The following is a 20113-nucleotide window of genomic DNA, read 5'->3' as shown; positions in this document are numbered from 1 at the left end:
AACATCATAATTTACTTGCTAAATGGAGGTAAGTTGCCTGGGAAGACCTCAGAAGACTACCTATGAGGGCCTCTGACTCAGCTACAGCAGCAGCTGAGTATGTTTTCTTCTACTCTTTTTGAAATTGTTAAATTTGTGCTAAGTTTGATCATGACTGCTCAATTCACCTAAGCTTTGGCAGCAGTTTTCTGGTGGTGTTAATTTCCCAGCTGTTTCGTCTGTCTACATATCACTGTGGTGTCTCATTGGCCGATTCTCGTCTTGTCTTCACCTCCCACACATACAGTCCCTTCTCCATATTATTCCTGTGTGCCGGCCCTCCCTGTGCTGCCTCTGTCTGTAGGTAGGTAGGTAGGTAGGGCTATAAAAAGGAGCGGAGTAGATGATGTAGTCCACCCAAATTACTGTACTGACCTGAAAAATGTGACCTGAGAAATATTCTTCTTCATCCTTTTTTTTTTTTTTTTTTTTTTTTTTTTTTTTCTTTTCTTTTTTTTTTTTTCTTTTCATCTTCCCCCCCTCTGCACACTCTTGTTCTTCTTGCATCCTCATTGCGGTGTCACCCCATCAGTCTATCGTCACGCCACCTTCTTTTTTTTTTTTTTTTTTTAAAACCACCTCCTTCCTGACTCAAATGGTTATGTCTGATTCATTCAGATGGAAGCGTGTTTCCACCAATGGGGAAAAATATCCCTGACACTAGCTCACTCAAAATCGTGTAGTGGACAGCATCAGTCAGCTTTCAGTGTATAGTAAACACGAACAAAGTGCTATTCATGTTGGCGAGTAACGCAAGGATTTCATCATTTCTTAAACCACATTGGTAAATGGTAAATGGACTAGTTCTTATATAGCGCTTTTCCACTCTTCTGAGCACTCAAAGCGCTTTACACAACTTGTGCATTCACACAAGCACAACTGACATTCACACACATTCATACTCCGATGGATGCATCGGAGAGCAATTTCGGGTTAGTATCTTGCCCAAGGATATTTGGCATGCAGACTAGGGGAAGCCGGGAATCGAACCACCAACCTTCCGATCAGTAGATGACCTGCTCTACCACCTGAGCTACAGCCACCCATGACATTGAAAGTACTCAGCACTTTGCATATTCATGCCTGCCAGCTGTAGCACTGGCAGCTGATGCCATCCACCTCCTGCTTCCGAGTAACAAAGCAATGACGTTTTGAGAAGCATAACTCAAAGTTTAGGATTATGGATGCAATCTTTTTTTTTTCTTTTTTCTTTTTTCCTTTTCCAGTTGCGTAAATTAGCCTCCGTGCATTCTCCTCTTCCTCAACACAATTGTTTTCCTGCCAGTCACATTTGGCTGCCACCTCTCTCCTTTGCCTCACAGGCCATCTCATCCTTATCCACAAACCTGTTACCAAGGCAACTACACAGCACGATGGGAAACATCAGTGCCACACACCACTTTACTGTCTGGTTGTTATTTAATTAAAGTGACAGAAAATCTGCATAGCTGACTCGTTGCAGCGATGACAGTGTTTTACACCACAGTGACAGAATACTGAAGAATACTCTTCCTGCACTGTAGGCTTTTTTTAAAGCATGGTAGAAACCATAAGATTTGGTTTTCACAGAAAGATGAATTTATTACCCCTTAAGATTCCATCCACTCTAAATATAATCAAAAAGCTTGCATTAGTCATACAAATAAGGAAGTGTGGTAGAATGACGAGTCTCCTGAGATTGCTCCAAGTGGGTTATCGTGATTTCAGTGAGGAAATGAAGCTCTCTGGTATTGGCACGGTTTGTGTGCTACAGACTGTTTAACTATGAAGTGTTTGTAATTCTGGAGATTAAACATTAAGTGTATGGCGAGTGTAATAAGCGCTGGATTGGGCCTAGCTGTGAGAGAGAGGATTAGCCCAGCATGTAGCCGCACATCATCATGCAAGCTGCAACGGGAGGAAAGAAGCAGAGTTTCCTCTTGATTTTTATTATTATTATTTTTTATTTATTTATTTATTTATTTTTGGTGTCGCTAACCGGACAAGATTTCCTATTCTGGGGTCCGTTCTTCGTACCTCGCTAAGTAAGTTAGCTGGATTTGATTGTTGACGATTTCGCGTGATCTTGGATCGTTCTGTTCTCCGAAGCTCATCTGGGACTTGCTGTCATAGCAACAGATCCGTAAGCGTAAACCTGCTTGGGAGCAGGCTCACTTTATGTAAACAGGATTAGATCGCGGCCACTCAGGTATGTCCGCTTCATCTATACGAAAGCAACAGCGATATTTTACCACTGTTTTTCCATAAATAAATATTATCAATGTAACTAAAGCTAATGCAGTGTTTGATTCTGTTATTGATTTCATACAGATACATACAGGTCATTTCCTAAAAAAAGGGAAATGTACTATTAATCATTCTATTCCATGTATTTGATTATTTCAGATGTAATTCATATTTTAGAGTAGTAATAGTAAATTACTTCGTGTAATCAAGATGAGAGACCACGGCTATAAAAGTGAAGGTGGATTTGGGAAGTCTGTTGCAGCCATGTCCTGTCCGTATACGCGAGCCACCCATTGCGGAAGGTGCAAGATTGATAAGGAGAGTGTTCAGAATTCAGCGTATATTGCGGGATAGACAGGATCCTTTAGCTCAGCGCGACAGTGTGCTCAGAGAGAGATCGATTTTCCCGTGAGGGTATTATTTACTTAACCAACTTGTTGACGAGGGGGTGCAGGACCACCACCTGTCTTTTTTTGCTCTGCCCTTTTCTTGGTTGCTGTTATAAACAAACAGATTATTTCAGGGTCTCTTTCCAAGAGACTAAAAGCAATATGAGTGATAAATATTACCATTCTGTAGAATATTCTTATATTTCACTTTTACTTGTTCCCATGTTCTAGTGGGTCCTGTTGTGGCTCTAATGTGAAAGAGGATATAATGTAATATGATATAATGTATGATAACATAATAGATTTACCCTACCGCCTACTGGTGTTGGCCAGAGGGGCCGATGGCGCGATATGGCAGCCTCGCTTCTGTCAGTCTGCCCCAGGGCAGCTGTGGCTACAACCGTAGCTGCCTCCACCAGTGTGTGAATGTGAGAGTGAATGAATAGTGGCATTGTAAAGCGCTTTGGGTGCCTTGAAAAGCGCTATAGAAATCCAATTTATTATTATTATTATTATTATTATTATTATTATTATTATTAAATTACTTACGAGTTTAATTTGTCAGCAACTTTCTGCCAGCCCTCTCTCCTTGCTTTTGCAGCCTTTGCAGTGTTCCCTTGCGTTTTAATTAAACTCTGAGGGATTTCAGGAGTTTCAATCAAGAGTTCTTGCTCTGCTGCCGAAAAATACTGAGCGTGCTCCTTCGACATTTTCGCCGACCAATCAAAGGGTTGCAGATCAATGTTTCTACTATTGATGCGTAGCCCCTGTTAAGCCACCCAGTGATCTCACATTACTTCATCCAGCTATACTAATCGTCAACAACAGGTGTGTTCGGAGAACCGGAATAGCGAGCTCAAAGTTGGCGCGATGATTTGATCTTGGATGTGTCATTTGATCTTGGATGTAGTAAGCGAGGTACGAAGAACGGACCCCTGTTCACAGATGTTTGTTTATAAACACTGATAAATGAAGTGGCCATATAAAACAACTACATCACCATCGGGCTATAGCCAGAGGTTTGCATTCCAGCATCCTTTTGATTTCCACACAGCTTGTTTACTTTTGTGCAACCAGACCGTACAAACATGATTCAGGTCAGTAGAAAACTAGGGCTGTGACCAAAATCTCATATCCCGATATGAGAATTCTATCGTCCCGATAATGATATAAATCAAACGTAACATTTTCTGTAAATTCTGTGAATCTCGGGCAGCTCGTCTTGCGGGAAGTGTTTCCAGCTGCGCGTCATGTAGCTGGAGTCGAGCGTTTTAACCGATACATGAAACGATACATTTTTAGACATAAGTTGTAAAGGGCGCCGTTTTCTTTGAGTATTTATTACACGGCGTGCTGCGGGGAAAAGCCTGTTCTAACGTTTGAGTCTAAGGTCTATTTTTTAGCACCTGGCGGCTCTTTTTTGCTTTTCATCCGTAAATAATCTGCTCTTTCACGTGATTCAGTTTATTTTGAAAAGTCTCAACAGGATCTTGAGCTTTATTGTGAAAGGTTTATGTGGAACATAAACAAGCGGACAAGTGATGCTGTTACTGTTGTTGTTGCTAAGCACAACGCATAAAAACAGGCGCTTGTCCGTCTGTAGTGTGGTTATATAAAATATAAGAGAACTTTAATAAGTTAATATAGCCACTACAGTGACCACCAAAACGATGAAAAATATTGCTGTAAACAGTTTATTTTGCGACACCAGGAAACAAACGACAGCGTAAAATGAAACGATAGACGTTTTTATATCGTCATCTGATATATATTGTTATATCGAACAGCCCTAAGTAGAACCGTCTAACGCTGGACTGGACACAAACGGGAATCAATCTATTGCCAAAAGATGATTGATATTCATACGCGCTGTACATATAAATATTATTCATTTATTATATAAATTGTATAGTAATGCATTTCAATTCTCAAACTATACACATTAGATCAATCCTCTTATGAACATGCATATCATAAAGTATTGATTAACATTAAAGGTCTGCCTGGTGTAGAGGACTGAGTGATGGCTAGAAGGCGCACAGCATATTTAGTATGTTGTCTAAGACCCCACAGCTGCTGATACAGACCTAACGGAGACGCTCGGTCTGAGTGATGACTTTACTTCTACATACACTACATGAACTTTCAGCGCAGTTTTTTTCTTTGATCCGTATGAATGAAGAGTTAGGCAAAGCTACAAAAACAATGACTCAGTTGGTGCAGAGAAGCAGCTTGGGGAATGCATTTAATTTCTCCTGTGTAGTTTATGGGCTGTTCTGTCATTCTGTTGTGTGACAGCAGGAAATGAAATTGCATACATGAGAAAAGATTTGTGAATTTGGCTGTAGTTGTGAAGCAAATTGATATAAATTGCTAACAGAGACAGCTGAACTGCACTAAAGCACATGAAGCCAAATGAACATGGAGATTTCTGTGGCTGTCTGTTTGATGAAAATGCTTAATGCCTGCGCAATTTGTGGTCTTGCTTCGGCATTTAAGTTTTTCCTTATAGCTCTGACCTGTGTATGAACAGTTGGAGCTAACACTTTAGCTGCATCAGTCCTGCTAGGACACAACAGCATGGGCATCATCAGCTGAAGTATTTAACAGGTCTTCTGTGACAATTAGACGTCACACGTCCCTTTTTGATATTTTACCAGTCATTAGGTTTGTCATGAAGCCCACCACACACACAAAAAGAACCAGATGCCCTTCCTGATTTATCCCTCCCAGAGATTTGACTCCTCCCAGTGTTGAGTCTATGAATATTTCAGGTGATGTGTGAATGTGTAAACTGTACACTATGGCGCTAAAGCAAAACCAAAAACTATACCTTGAATAACAGTAAAGTAAACGTCTTAATTTGGGAACAACGTTCGCAGCTTGACTCAACAGTCAACATATATGCTGTGGTGTATATAACAGTCATATAGCATGTTGATAACTTTACAGTAAAAGAAAGTGTTAAAGGGGGGAAAAATGCTTTAATTTTGTAGGGGTGCAGCAATACACAAAATTCACGGTTCGGTTTGATACTTTGGTGTCACGGTTCGATGTTTTTTCGATACAAAAAATGTTCATGCTTTTTTTTAATTTGTCATTTATTAAAATTATAAATGTATATTTTACCTCAAAAGTACAGTTTTTAAATTTAATGTTGCTGAAACAAAGTAATAAAAAAGAAGAAAAATCTATCTGATTGAGGAATCACTCATCTTTGGAAAAGGGAGTTTATTACAGAGAAATGGCTCTTTCCAAAATAAAAGCTATACTATACGCTTCTTCTGGGCTATATTCTCAGCAGCATATTAAACATATCAGGTCCCCATAAGGAGACTCATGTGCTAACGGCTGTCTAAATGACTCGGGTAAAGTTTGTAGCATGCCTGCTTGTTGTTTTTGTCTGCTTCCACTTGTCTTTGCACTAGGATGCTGTTGGAGTAAATGTGCAGTTAGGGCTGCTCGATTATGGCAAAAATGATAATCACGATTATTTTCACTGAAATTGAGATCTTGATTATTTGACGATATTTATTTAACCCTTTAAGACCTACACTGGACTGGCGGACTATAGAACAAAGTCCGCCAGAACTTATATTATATTTTTACATGATGTAGTGCCATTTGTGGGAGCATTTCAAGTTGCTATACAACTGTTATAGCCCATATTTTAATAATATGTATGCATTAAGTCCATAGTAACTACATTAATTGCAAAAAAGTGCAATAAACTACAAAAAAAATTGAAAATCGTTTTTGGTTTTTTTTTTTTTTTTTTTACATATATTTCTATTTGGAGAAATTTAAGAGGTTTATCCCTCAAAACTTTAAATACAAAAAAGTTGCAAAAAATAGTTTACAATAACAGGAAACTTATTTTGAGTGTCTTCATAGTTTTATTTTGGAGATACACCAATTTTCATATATTGCAGGAAAAACGAAAAAACAATCCTATGATGCAAAGAAAACAGCAGGTGCATCAAAATAAACTATTTCCAGCAGTGCAATTCGAGTTCTAAGCATCCCAGAAACTATTCAGAAAAGTCAAACATGACCAGTATAGGCTTTTAAGGCCTACAAGTAAAAAACTACAATTTCCGCGAAAATGACGTCACTTCCGGTTTCGGCCAGGAAATGGCGGACATGCGATAGTTCGCGCTGACGTCTGTTTCACTGTGGGAAGTGTTACGAACAGCTGATCGGATCGGCAAAGCGTGTTTCTGGAATATTATGTTTTTGTTCCTGCAAGAGCTTTTTATGCAGTTTTTGCAAAGCTTTATGTGGAAGGAAACCGTGACCGAGGACAAGCTGATGGCATCAGATGTAAGTACAACTCCTCCGGTTTCATATGCAAAACAAATTATTGCGCTAGCTTACATGGTTCAGGTTCTACAGGGATTTAAAAATAGTTACACAACACGGAGCGTGCTGCTCTGACCGGCTTTAAAGGTTAACAATGACTTTAAAAAATAATATAAAATAGTGTGCAACACCACTGAAGGGTTTTTTTTTTTTTTTTTTTTTTTTAAAACCTCTCTTTTCAACCAACGGCAGTCACTCTCCTCTCCAAATAACTTCTGCTTAGCTTTCTGAGCTTCCCTCTGGTCCTCTTAATCAGCGGTCTCCAACCTTTTTTGCGCCACGGACCGGTTTATGCCAGACAATATTTTCACGGACCGGCCTTTAAGGTATCGCGGATAAATGAGGGAGGGGCTAATAATCGGCTCAGTCATTTTTAATGATCGTTGAAAGCCCAGATCGTAATTGTGATTAAAATTCGATTAATTGAGCAGCCCTATGTGCAGTCATATTCGTTGTGTTCCCACTAGTGCTGTCAGCGTTAATCTGAAATGACGTTAACACCACAACACGGCAAATCTGTTAACGAGCTACCGCGGATCGCCCCGTGTGTGGGGCTGGACGGCCAACACGTTAACGAGCAAACTGTGCTAACGCAGTAGTTCCCACTCATGTAATTGAGCATTGGTGGCACATCCGACATACTGTTTTAGTTGAGCGTGAATGCGCAAAAACTGGAGTTTATTTTTAGATCCACTGGCATCCAAGTTCACTGTCATTTTAGTGAACTTTTAGTGAAACTCTTCTCTTGCTGCGTCACGACTGACTTTTTAGCTAACGTAAGTTAAAGTGGTAGTTTCTGTTTTTGTTTTTGACGCTGTCGCCGGTAAGAGATTCCGGAATGGCACCACTTACCTCAACATCCAGCTGTGAAAGCTGCATCAACCTGAGTCAAAAAGTGATCAAGCTGGAGCAAAGGATATCCACGCTATACCAAATCCAGGGGGCTGAATGCGAACTTGACACGATCCTCCTTGGCAAAGCTCAAACCACCGCTACTAGCGCTGAGCTAGCCGACACAGTGCACCATCCAGCTGCTGTGTCCCAAGATCCCGCCAACAGTCAACACAGGCTCTCAATTTGAGTCGCTGGTGCTTCTGCCAAGGACGAGAACTCCTGGTTTCAGCTAGGGGCCAGACCCAAGGCTCTGGTCAGCTCCACTCCACTCCAACCAGCGCCATGGACCGTGGTTGAGACGCGTGGTGGCTGTAGAGGGGGCAGGAGGATCAGTCTCTCGCACCCTCACCCCTCCGGCGCGGTAGTACTGGAGAATAAATTTAATGTCCTAGATCCTGTGGACTTTCCTCCTCTGACCGCTAGCCCTCGCCATCCCGCTGTGTCGCTGAGGTCTGCGCCATCTCCACCACTACACCCCCGGAGCCGCGGTGGGCAACCCGACGCTGTGGTGCAAACTCACCGCGGAGAGCTGTGCTTTACCCTGGCTCCTCGGAGAAGAGGACCCACGGCGCGGCTACCTGGGAGTCACTCACGCAGTCCGGCTGGCGCATCTCCATCTGAACACCCCCGGTGCCGCGGCGCAGGCGTCTCAGATGGCCAGCAGCCCCCGGTGGCACCTCCTCTCTCCACACTGGTCCTCGGGGATTCCATCGTCAGGAACGTGTGGATGAGGGGGGCGCTCACGCTGTCGTTCCCGGGAGCCACTGTTGTTGACATAGTGGACAGAATTCCCAACATTCTGGCATCCCACCCACAGGTTAACCGGCTCATCATCCACATCGGCACCAATGACATCCCCAAACAGCAATCTGAGCTGCTGAAGTTGGACTTCCTCCAACTCTTCAGCCTCCTTGGTCAGTTGCAGGTGAGTGCTTTTATCTCCGGGCCCACCCCCACCTGTGGCAGAGGGATAGGCCGTTTCAGCCGGCTGCTCAGCCTCAACACCTGGCTTTCCTCCGCCTGTGTCTCCCACGGCGTGGGTTTTTTTAACAATTTTGATGCCTTCTGGGAGAGGAGGCATCTTTTTGGGGCAGACGGGCTCCACCTCAACGCCTGGGGACGCCGTTTGCTGTCTACCAATTTGGCATTTGGCGTACAGCACTCCCGCACATCGCCCTGTCACTACCCCAAATTGACATTACCTGCTGATCTGTCTGCCACTGACTGATGTTCCCCTGGTCCCAGCTCCTATATTTGTTCCACTTTTAACAGTAATACACAAAACTTTGGACTCGGACCTCTCTTTCCCACAGTCAACACAATACCCGTCATAATCACAAACAGAGCAACAGAATTATCATAAATCCAGTAACTCCAAACACATTAATAACCTAAATATCAACATCCATTCAACTCTATTGTCAAAAATCCACCAGTCTCAATCAGTATGGCACTTTTAAATGTCCGCTCTCTGTTGAACAAGTCTTTTATTATTAATGATTTAATTTTAGATAATAAACTTGACTGTTTATTTTTAACTGAAACATGGCCGGGTTCGGATGCACCAGTTGTTCTCACTGAGGGCTCCCCACCAAATTTTAATTTCTCTTTTTCTATTAGAAGTGGTAAGAGAGGTGGTGGGACTGCATCTTTGGCCAACAACACACTCACCACCAAACAAATTTTATTTGATCATTTTACCACTTTTGAATTCCATGCTATTGTTTTCAGCAGCCCTCCAGTTTTATCTGTCACAATTTATAGACCACCTAAAGACAGCGCTGCTTTTATCAAGGAATTCTCAGAATTTTTAACAAACATACATTCAAAATATAATATAATTTTAACCGGTGATTTTAACCTGCACATAGATAATCCTTCTGACTCTGCATCAAAAGAATTCTTAAACATTCTTCACTGTTTGGATTTTACCCAGCATGTCACGCAGCCGACTCACAACAGAGGACACACTCTGGACCTGGTCATCACCCATGGGCTGTCCACCAGCGTGTCCTCTGTTGTTGACTTGGCTGTCTCAGTGTGTTCTTTTTTTTTTTTTTTTTTTTTAAACATCACCAGTTTTATTCAGCGGGAGACCTCGGTGCGAACTGTGAGGAGGCGCTATCTAACCTCTGAAGTGGCTGCAAATTTTACCAGGGTTTTAGACGAATGCCCCCCTGTGATTCTACCTGCACCCTGCAATTTGATTTTTAATCATTTCAACAGCAAACTGAAGAAAAGCCTTGACTCCATTGCTCCACTCACCACCAAAAAGATTAACGTAAAACATGTATCACCCTGGAGAAACGAAGAAGTCAAAACACTCAAAAGAAATTGCAGGGCAGCAGAAAGGAGATGGAGGAAAAATTAAAAATACTATCAACCATCAAATATTTTGCGAGCAACTTAAAATGTACAATAATACATTAAGGAATTCAAGAAACTCATACTTCGCCAAAATAATCAGTAATAACAAAAATAATCCCAAGGTCCTCTTTTCCACCATAGATCATTTATTTAACCCTGATTTTAAAAGCTCCAAAAGAAGCTCACAGACTCGCTCTGTGAGCAGTTTGCAGACCACTTCAGGGGAAAGATCAGCGCCATCAGATCTGATATTTTATCTAATCGCGATATGTTTGTAAAGACATCTGAGGGCTCGATTGTACCTGAGGAGACACTGGACAGCTTTGTCCTGGTTAATGCTGAGACCCTTCAGAAAGTTTTCTCCACAGTGAGACCCACCACATGTCCTTTAGATCCAATCCCTTCTTCACTCTTTAAAACACTTTATGGATTTTTTTGAGGCTGAGCTTTTATACGTGATGAATTGCGCTCTTCAGTTGGGTGTCTTCCCTGCTGCCTTTAAAACGGCGGTGGTGAGACCCCTTCTGAAGAAGAGCAATTTGGATTGTAATGATTTTAATAACTACAGACCTGTATCCAACTCACCATTTTTAAGTAAAATCTTAGAAAAACTTGTTTTTACTCAGATTAATGATTTTCTAAATGATAGACAGATCCTGGAGATATTCCAGTCTGGATTTAGGGTGAACCACAGCACAGAGACGGCTCTCCTAAAGGTTTTAAATGATCTTAGATGTAACTGGGACGCCCAAAAGCTCTCAGTCCTGGTGCTACTGGATCTAAGCACAGCCTTTGATACAGTAGACCACACTGTTCTTTTAAACAGACTGAAACACATGGTGGGCCTCTCTGGTGCTGTACACAACTGGTTCACTTCCTATCTCTCTGACAGAACTTTTATGGTGAGTATGGATACATGCTCCTCTAAGATCCATAAAATGACATGTGGTGTGCCTCAAGAGTCGGTTCTAGGCCCTGTACTTTTTAATTTGTATATGCTGACGGTGTCATCAGGAGGCATGGAGTGAACTTCCACAGTTACGCTGATGACACGCAGCTGTACATCTCCGTGTCTCCTGATGACACCAGACCAATGGATGCCCTTTTTAACTGTATCTTGGATATAAGATCTTGGATGGCAGAAAACTTTTTACAGCTTAACCAGGACAAAACCGAAGTTTTAATCGTCGGTCCTGAGGCTCAGAGAGAGAAACTCTTGTCTAAATTAGAGGCATTTTCACTATGTCCTTCGCTACAAGTGAAAAACCTGGGTGTTATTTTTGACTCTGAGCTTGGTTTTATCCCACATATTAAACATGTAACCAAAATTGGATTTTATCATCTAAAAAATATAGCCAGAGTCCGCCCTATTCTCTCTCGGGCTAACACAGAGATGTTGATGCATGCTTTTATTACTGCCCTGCTCTCTGGTCTTCCCAAAAAGAATATTTCAACTTTACAACTTTTGCAAAACTCGGCAGCTCGTGTGCTGACGAAGACCAGAGGGCGGGCCCACATTACACCGGTTTTAGAATTGCTGCACTGGCTCCCCGTGTGTTTCAGGATCGATTTTAAAGTTCTTTTATTGGTTTTTAAATGTCTTAATGGTCTTGGGCCTTCTTATCTCTCAGATCTACCTTTACCATATGAACCCTCGCGGACCCTGAGGTCCTCTGGTACTGGCCTTTTGATTGTCCCTAAAGTCAGGACACATACTCACGGAGAGGCAGCTTTTCAGTGGTATGGTCCTCGTCTGTGGAACAGCCTGCCGGAGGAGCTCAGGGCCGCAGAGAACGTACATGTTTTTAAGAACAGGCTCAAGACCCACCTTTTTAATTTAGCTTTTACTTAGCGTTTATTTATTTTATGCTTATTTATTCTATCCCGTTATTTTATTATTAATTTAGGCTTTACCTAATATTTATTGATTTTATTCTTATTCATTTTTTTAATCTTCTTACTCTATTTATATTTATATTTATATTGTATCCCGTTCTTATTTATTTTATCATTTTACCCTGTATATATCCTATTGTGTCATATCTCCAGTGTTTCCTCGGAGGGGGCTCTCTGCACCGGGGCTGTGATCGACCGTGGCTGCTGGGTCTCTGGGGGTCCTCTCAGCCTGGCTGGGGGGCTTCTTTGCCTCCCTCCTGCTGTGTGCCCAGCCTGGAGGCTGCGGTCTGTGACCGGCTCCCGGTGCAGACGGCTCCCTGTTATAGTGTTTCCTCACTTGGCTCATGTGAACCCAGCCCAATTTTTACTCTTTAAGTGTGTGTGTGTGTGTGTGTGTGTGTGTGTGTGTGTGGGGGGGGGAGATATATGTGTGTATTCACATCATTTATGTTAATGAGAGTGTGGGGAGTGAGTTGGAGGGTGGGGTGGGCTGCTTTTAACTTTGTGCTACATTTTTTGTATGAAAAGTGCTTTATAAATAAAGATTGATTGATTTAGTCCATGACGCGCTTACCTTCAGGGTTATACGTCACATGAAAACCAAAATAGTTCCAAACGCCAGATCTGAATGAGGGTGGGGGAGGTTCAGTTTGCCATGTTGCAACGAGCTTAGCTTCTGTCTCGCTAGCTTGCCCTGCGCTCAGTGAATCTGCGTTCGACTACTCCGCCTAGGCTGCACTGTCGAGCGCAGATCCACTGAGCGCTCAACACAGAAAGCATCATCAGAAGGAAAGTTGATAAAATTTAAAATTTTGTATTGTTTGGTACATGTGCGTACCGAACCGAAAGCACTGTATCGAACGGTTCAATATCCATACGAGTATCGTTGCACCCCTATAATTTTGGTATATTTTCATTTACATGTTTTTAAACAAATTGCATGCTCTGCAACCAGCATCAACACAGTGATGTTTGTCCTTCATGTCCGTTGTCTTGTCTGTTTCTTCCACCTCAGTGACCTGTTTTGACTCCGATGTAGAGTAAGAGCTGCCAACAAAGGGAGGGCTAGACAATTAGTCATACTTATCTTTTAACTAAGGCTTGGTAATGGTATGGTAAAATATGATGTGCTTATGGCTTTATCATAACCATCCTCCTCTCTTGTCAGAAATGAGTCGCCAGACTGCCACCGCGCTGCCCACAGGAACATCTAAGTGCCCTCCTTCTCAGCGTGTGCCCACCCTTTCAGGCACCACAGCCTCCAACAGTGACCTGGCGAGCCTGTTTGAGTGTCCTGTCTGCTTCGACTATGTCCTCCCCCCAATCCTCCAGTGCCAGTCCGGACACCTGGTGTGTACAGTCCAGCCTGTAACTGAACCTGAACTGTTTGTTGTTGTTGCTAGGAAAATTTCTTGCAGAAGCATAATTGTGAAGATTAACATTTTAGTAAACTTGTCATGAACATACTCGTGTATATATAAATAAATTTAAAAAATTTTTTTTTATTTTTCTTCATCCCCAGGTGTGCTCCAACTGCCGGCCTAAGCTCACTTGTTGCCCCACCTGCCGAGGTCCCCTGGGTTCCATCAGGAACCTGGCCATGGAGAAGGTGGCCAACTCTGTCCTTTTCCCCTGCAAGTATGCCTCATCAGGCTGCGAAGTCACCTTGCCTCATACCGACAAGACCGAGCACGAAGAGCTTTGCGAGTTTCGGCCGTATTCCTGCCCCTGCCCCGGCGCCTCTTGCAAGTGGCAGGGATCATTGGATGCAGTCATGCCTCACCTGATGCACCAGCACAAGTCCATCACCACACTGCAGGTTAGAAGTTACTCAGCTCCTCAGTTTCTTCCACAAAACATGCTCCTAAAAGTGTGTGCCATTTTTACTAAGTGAGGATGAGACACTTTGAAGACTATCTGAATTGATGCTATTTAAACACGGATTGTACAGGGTTTGCAATTAAGTTTGTGACTTAGAAATAAACTCTTAGAAATAAACTAGAAATAAAAGTCTGAATAAACAGCGTAGAGTTTGTTCAAATGAAGTGGAAACATGGAAAACATTTCATACTCCATCCCACTAAGCTGATGGGGAATTTTGAGTGTGCCCTCTGCTGGACAGCAAAGGAAACAACATACTGTGTAAATGTGTGTTAATTTACAAATGAGTTGTTATAGCCTGCAGAATTTGTTCATTTTAATATCATGATTACTTTTAAATTGAAGGAACACTCCAGTAGTTTACACCACTGCTAGGTGGGCGGAGCTTCTCTGGCAACAGGTGAGCTTTTGTGCTCACAGCTGAAGCTGCCTGAGATCACCACATAAGGAAATCATCTCTCACTGATGTCATGCAAAGCCTGAGCGGCTTGTACATATAGTTGTATGATCTGTTCTGAAACCATGGAGGATCTTTGCCCCTACAACGAGAACATCCATGATGGTGGTTATCTTATCTGGCAACACTGACGTATTAAAGTTGGCATGCTACTGCAGCCAGCAGTACTACAGTACTTCTTTTTTGTTTTTTTTTTGTTTTTGTTTTTTTTGTTGAAAGTGGTTTAGCCTTTTAATTCGTGGGATGACTTTTGGCGTAATTGTCTTAGAAATTTGTTTTTAAAGCTGTAAGATTGGACTGCAAGACAACACTAATGATTACTCAGTGGCTCATATCTTACTTGGTCTTGAGAATTTTAGATGGTTTGATGTTAACAATGAGTCGACGTGTCCATTGTGCAAAAGGTGGGGGTTGCATGGAGACTTGTCTCTGCTTGTTCTTTACTGTTATGCTAAAAGTCAGCCTGCAACAAGACAGCCGGATGACAAGTGCAAATCACAACCCCTTTCAAAAAGACAAGTGCATAAGTCATTATGTCAACTTTAATGTGTTTCTCAGTCTCCCGAGTCCGAAAGTCGCGGTCTGGCACACCTTTGAACTTTCCAGTGGTCGAGGTCTCATAACGGTGTGGTTGGTATCAAGAGCATACTCCCTGTCAAATACTGGCCAGATTATTCCAGAAAATTGCGTTTAACATGAGAACAACAAACGGCTTGTTCCTTTTGCAGCTTGTTTTTATAACATGTATTTATTTTGAGATCATGATGATGTAAAAGATCTTTATGTGAGCAGCGTTGGGTGTTAACTTCAGGCTGACAACTAAAGATGATTAACCCTGTTTGTGTCTCCGTCCAGGGGGAGGACATCGTGTTCCTGGCCACAGATATCAACCTGCCTGGTGCGGTGGACTGGGTAATGATGCAGTCGTGCTTCGGCTTCCACTTCATGCTTGTGCTGGAGAAGCAGGAGAAGTACGACGGACACCAGCAGTTCTTTGCCATCGTGCAGCTCATTGGGACTCGCAAGCAGGCCGAGAACTTCGCCTACCGACTGGAGCTCAACGGGCACCGGCGTCGTCTGACCTGGGAGGCCACGCCACGCTCCATCCACGAGGGCATCGCCACAGCTATCATGAACAGCGACTGCCTGGTGTTCGACACATCCATCGCACAACTGTTTGCTGAGAACGGCAACCTGGGAATCAACGTCACCATCTCCATGTGCTAAAAACTTTGAAGAGAAGAGGATTTAAAAAAAAAAACAAACAAGTTACATATTGTTAGGGGGCATTTTTTTTTCTTTGTTTTCTTTTTTTTATTAGACCTCACAGTGCCCCACCCCTCTCTGCCTCACTCCTTCAGACATGGATTTGGACTGTCTAATTAGGCAGCCATGGAGGCCTGGGGGGGGGGGGGGGGGGGGAATGGATGGCTGAATGTTTGGATGGATGAGTGGAGGAAATGAAACAAAATAGCATAACTGTGTAGTGACGGCTATAGACTTGGAAACACATTATGTGAGACCCACGCGGGGCCTCGCCCTCTGTTCGTCGTAAACGCGGACACAAACTGTCAAACTCCCTTCCTGGCCACGTGTCCCTGTCTTAGAGTGATTTCTCACAACTCATTCTCATCGCACTCTCTCTCTCTCTCTCACACACACACACACACACACACACACACACACACACACACACACTTCAGACACTACGGCTCTTCCCGAGCGGAACGTGGAAGGGGCTCCAGTCCCTGACTTGAAGGATCAAGCTATAGTTCAAAACGGACTCCTGGTCAGTGCTGGAGTGCTTGCAAGACAGCTAGCACTTCCTGTTTGTAATCCACCTCAGTACCCCTCAAGTCCCCCCACACTTTCCCTCACTCGGACTGGAACGGTTCCCACGCTCCCCACCCTCGCAGGGCTATGGCTGTGGCTGCTATTGACTATTTCAAACTGGAACCCTGAGTCCCTAAAAATCTTTATCTAAAATGTATCTTCGCCTGTGACTGGGGATCATCACTCACAGACATGAATGGCTGTAGCACCCCAATCCCCAAGTAACGTCCAGGAAAAGAAGCTTGGATCTGTGTAAAGGGTCCCGGGATTACTACAGCTGCGCGAGCTCGTTTTGCTTTCTTCTGCTCCACACCGGTTCCTCCCCCCAAAGCTAAAGATTGAGCATCGGATGCTTGTTATTAAATTGTTGACTGTCATCATCAATTATTAAACTTTGCTGTCATACTGGTTGGATGTAAGAAGGCCCTCAGCTACGTCAGCCCTGGAGTTTTATTTTCAAAGTGGACACATCAACGGCTTTCTGACATGCCAAACGCACATTGCTCTTTGCATTACAGGCTCTGTGTGCAGGTGTAATAAATTGACCTAGGAACAAAGGGGTCCTTTTTGTTTTTTAGAACAAGGAGGAAAAAACCTAAACACTGCATTTCAGTTGGAAGAATTACTTCTCAAGTCTATTTCTTTGGAACTATTAGTGGGTTTTTTTTGTTTTGTTTTTTTTGTGTGCGCGCGTGTGCACTGTCTTTGCTGAAAACCTGCTCATTTTCTCACGTCTCTTTCGTTTGTGCTCGGCCTCATTTCTCTGTCTGCCCGTGTCTGCCTCACCGATTGACTGATCACCCAACAAGGAATGAGGGACAGTTTCTACCGTTACAATGTTGCTATTGTTATTATTACATGGAGATTATGACAATTATCGGTTTTTGTATTGAATTTTAAAAACAAACATTAAAAGGCAATTGTAAAAGTTGTGGCTAAACTTCAGTGTTTGTAGTTTAAAGAAAAAAAAAAAACAAGTTGTCATTCTATTGAAGGTTTCTTTTCTTCCAGAGTTGGGTTGCTTTATTTTATTTTCTCTTCATTTATTTGTCCCGCTGTCCTCTCATTTGTGTGGTAAGTCTTCCCCCTCGAGCCCTTTTTGTTTTTTGTTTTTTTGTTCAAGGATTGAGGGAGTTCAAGCCAATCATCTCTCCATTTCTCCTCATGTGGAGTCTCAGTAATGTTGCTGCTCTCCCTGAAGTCCTCCACTTCTGTTTTAATTTGTCATTAAATAAATCTATCTTTTTCATACTCTGTGCTTTTTCTTCCTTTTTTTTTTTTTTTCATTTTTTTCTCTGAGGCTTTTGGATTCAACACGATGACTGTAAAACTGACAGTACCTCAGTTTTTGACAAGCAAAGAAATTAATGTAAGGAACTCTACATCTAACATATCCAGGTCAGTGGATGCTCCTCCTGTTTGACTTTTATTTATTTTTTAAATTAGATTGGTCTTCCTGTTGTAAACCTTCATTTCAGCATTTTTGGAAGCTTTTGTTTTCTTTCCCAGTTTTCCAGGTTGTTGTTGAGCTTAAGATTTGTGAAGGGTGTTCAGGTAAAAATATTTCAATATCGGCATGAAGCAATGAGCCAAGTTTAAAAGATTTAAAACATTTAAAACAAAATTGGAATTATGATTAGGAGAAGATCAAACACTAAAACATGATGGGGGTAGGTGAAGTACTTTTTTTTTTTTTTTTTTTTTTTTAAAGATTGTGGCCATCATGAAATGGAATAAAATTCGTTGTAATAGTAAAAGCTGATCTTCCCGACAGTCGGTTCATTTAAAAACTTTTCAGATCTACAGGGAACAGTTTTACATGAACAACATAAAATACAATGTCTAGTTCAAGTTCAAGGTTCTTTATTTGTCACATGCATAGTTATACAAGTATAACACACAGTGAAATGTAGCCTGACATGCTCCTCGACATGTGCAAAAATTGGGGGGGGGGGTGTGTAGAGGAAGAACTATGTGTATGTGTGTGTGTGTGTATATATATATATATATATACATACACACACACACACACACACACACACACACACACACACACATATAAAAAAAAACACCCAGCACGCCCCTGCGGGCGGTTTATCCTTCAAGCTCGGGTCCTCTACCAGAGGCCTGGGAGCTTGAGGGTCCTGCGCAGTATCTTAGCTGTTCCCAGGACTGCGCTCTTCTGGACAGAGATCTCCGATGTTGTTCCCGGGATCTGCTGGAGCCACTCGCCTATCTTGGGAGTCACCGCACCTAGTGCTCCGATTACCACGGGGACCACCGTTACCTTCACCCTCCACATCCTCTCGAGCTCTTCTCTGAGCCCTTGGTATTTCTCCAGCTTCTCGTGTTCCTTCTTCCTGATATTGCTGTCATTCGGAACCGCTACATCGATCACTACGGCCGTCTTCTTCTGTTTGTCTACCACCACTATGTCCGGTTGGTTAGCCACCACCATTTTGTCCGTCTGTATCTGGAAGTCCCACAGGATCTTAGCTCGGTCATTCTCCACCACCCTTGGGGGCATCTCCCATTTTGACCTCGGGACTTCCAGGTTATACTCGGCACAGATGTTCCTGTACACTATGCCGGCCACTTGGTTATGGCGTTCCATGTATGCCTTGCCTGCTAGTATCTTGCACCCTGCTGTTATGTGCTGGATTGTCTCTGGGGCATCTTTACACAGCCTGCACCTGGGGTCTTGCCTGGTGTGATAGACCCCAGCCTCTATGGATCTTGTGCTCAGAGCTTGTTCTTGTGCTGCCATGATTAGTGCCTCTGTGCTGTCTTTCAGTCCATCTTTGTCCAGCCACTGGTAGGATTTCTGGATATCAGCCACCTCCTCTATCTGCCGGTGGTACATACCGTGCAGGGCTCTGTCCTTCCATGATGGTTCCTCGTCTCCCTCCTCTTTCTTGGGTTTCTGCTGCCTGAGGTATTCACTGAGCACTCGGTCAGTTGGGGCCATCTTCCCAATGTATTCTTGGATGTTCGTTGTCTCATCCTGGACTGTGGTGCTGACACTCACCAGTCCCCGGCCCCCTTCCTTCCGCTTAGCGTACAGCCTCAGGGTGCTGGACTTGGGGTGAAACCCTCCATGCATGGTAAGGAGCTTTCTTGTCTTTATGTCAGTGGCTTCTATCTCCTCCTTTGGCCAGCCTATTACCCCAGCAGGGTACCTGATCACGGGCAGGGCGTACGTGTTGATGGCCCGGATCTTGTTCTTACCATTCAGCTGACTCCTCAGGACTTGCCTGACCCTCTGCAGGTACTTGGTGGTTGCAGCTTTTCTAGCGGCCTCTTCATGGTTCCCATTCGCCTGCGGGATCCCCAAGTACTTGTAACTGTCCTCTATGTCTGCAATGTTGCCTTCTGGTAGTTCAATCCCCTCAGTTCTGACTACCTTCCCTCTCTTTGTTACCATCCGACTACACTTCTCCAGTCCGAACGACATTCCAATGTCATTGCTGTATAGCCTGGTAGTGTGGATCAGTGAATCGATGTCTCGTTCACTCTTGGCATACAGCTTGATGTCATCCATGTACAGGAGGTGGCTGACAACTGCTCCGTTCCGTAGTCGGTATCCGTAGCCAGTCTTGTTAATGATCTCACTGAGGGGGTTCAGGCCTATGCAGAACAGCAGTGGGGACAGAGCATCTCCTTGGTAGATCCCGCACTTGATGGTGACTTGTGCTATGGGCTTGGAGTTGGGCTCTAGTGTTGTACGCCACATCCCCATTGAGTTCCTGATGAAGGCTCTTAGGGTCCC

At 43.2% G+C, this 20113-nt stretch overlaps 1 protein-coding gene across 2 annotated transcripts in view; it reads left to right on the top strand.

The window, feature by feature from the left end:
* The window catches only part of siah1 (siah E3 ubiquitin protein ligase 1), a 39500-nt gene extending 21905 nt beyond the window's left edge, over nt 1-17595 (top strand). For both annotated transcript variants that reach the window (XM_080875489.1, XM_080875488.1), the window contains exons 3-5: nt 13342-13523; nt 13696-13992; nt 15367-17595. In XM_080875489.1, the coding sequence (XP_080731615.1) occupies nt 13342-13523; nt 13696-13992; nt 15367-15738 (851 nt within the window). In that variant the 3' untranslated portion in view covers nt 15739-17595. The remainder of the gene's footprint in view (nt 1-13341; nt 13524-13695; nt 13993-15366) is intronic.
* Nucleotides 17596-20113: the final 2518 nt, after the last annotated feature.

Source organism: Rhamphochromis sp. 'chilingali', assembly GCF_963969265.1.
Source record: "Rhamphochromis sp. 'chilingali' genome assembly, chromosome: 2".
Taxonomy (NCBI): Eukaryota; Metazoa; Chordata; class Actinopteri; order Cichliformes; family Cichlidae; genus Rhamphochromis; species Rhamphochromis sp. 'chilingali'.
The sequence above is the reverse complement of the archived record's forward strand: the minus strand, read 5'-3'. Positions and strand labels throughout refer to the sequence as shown.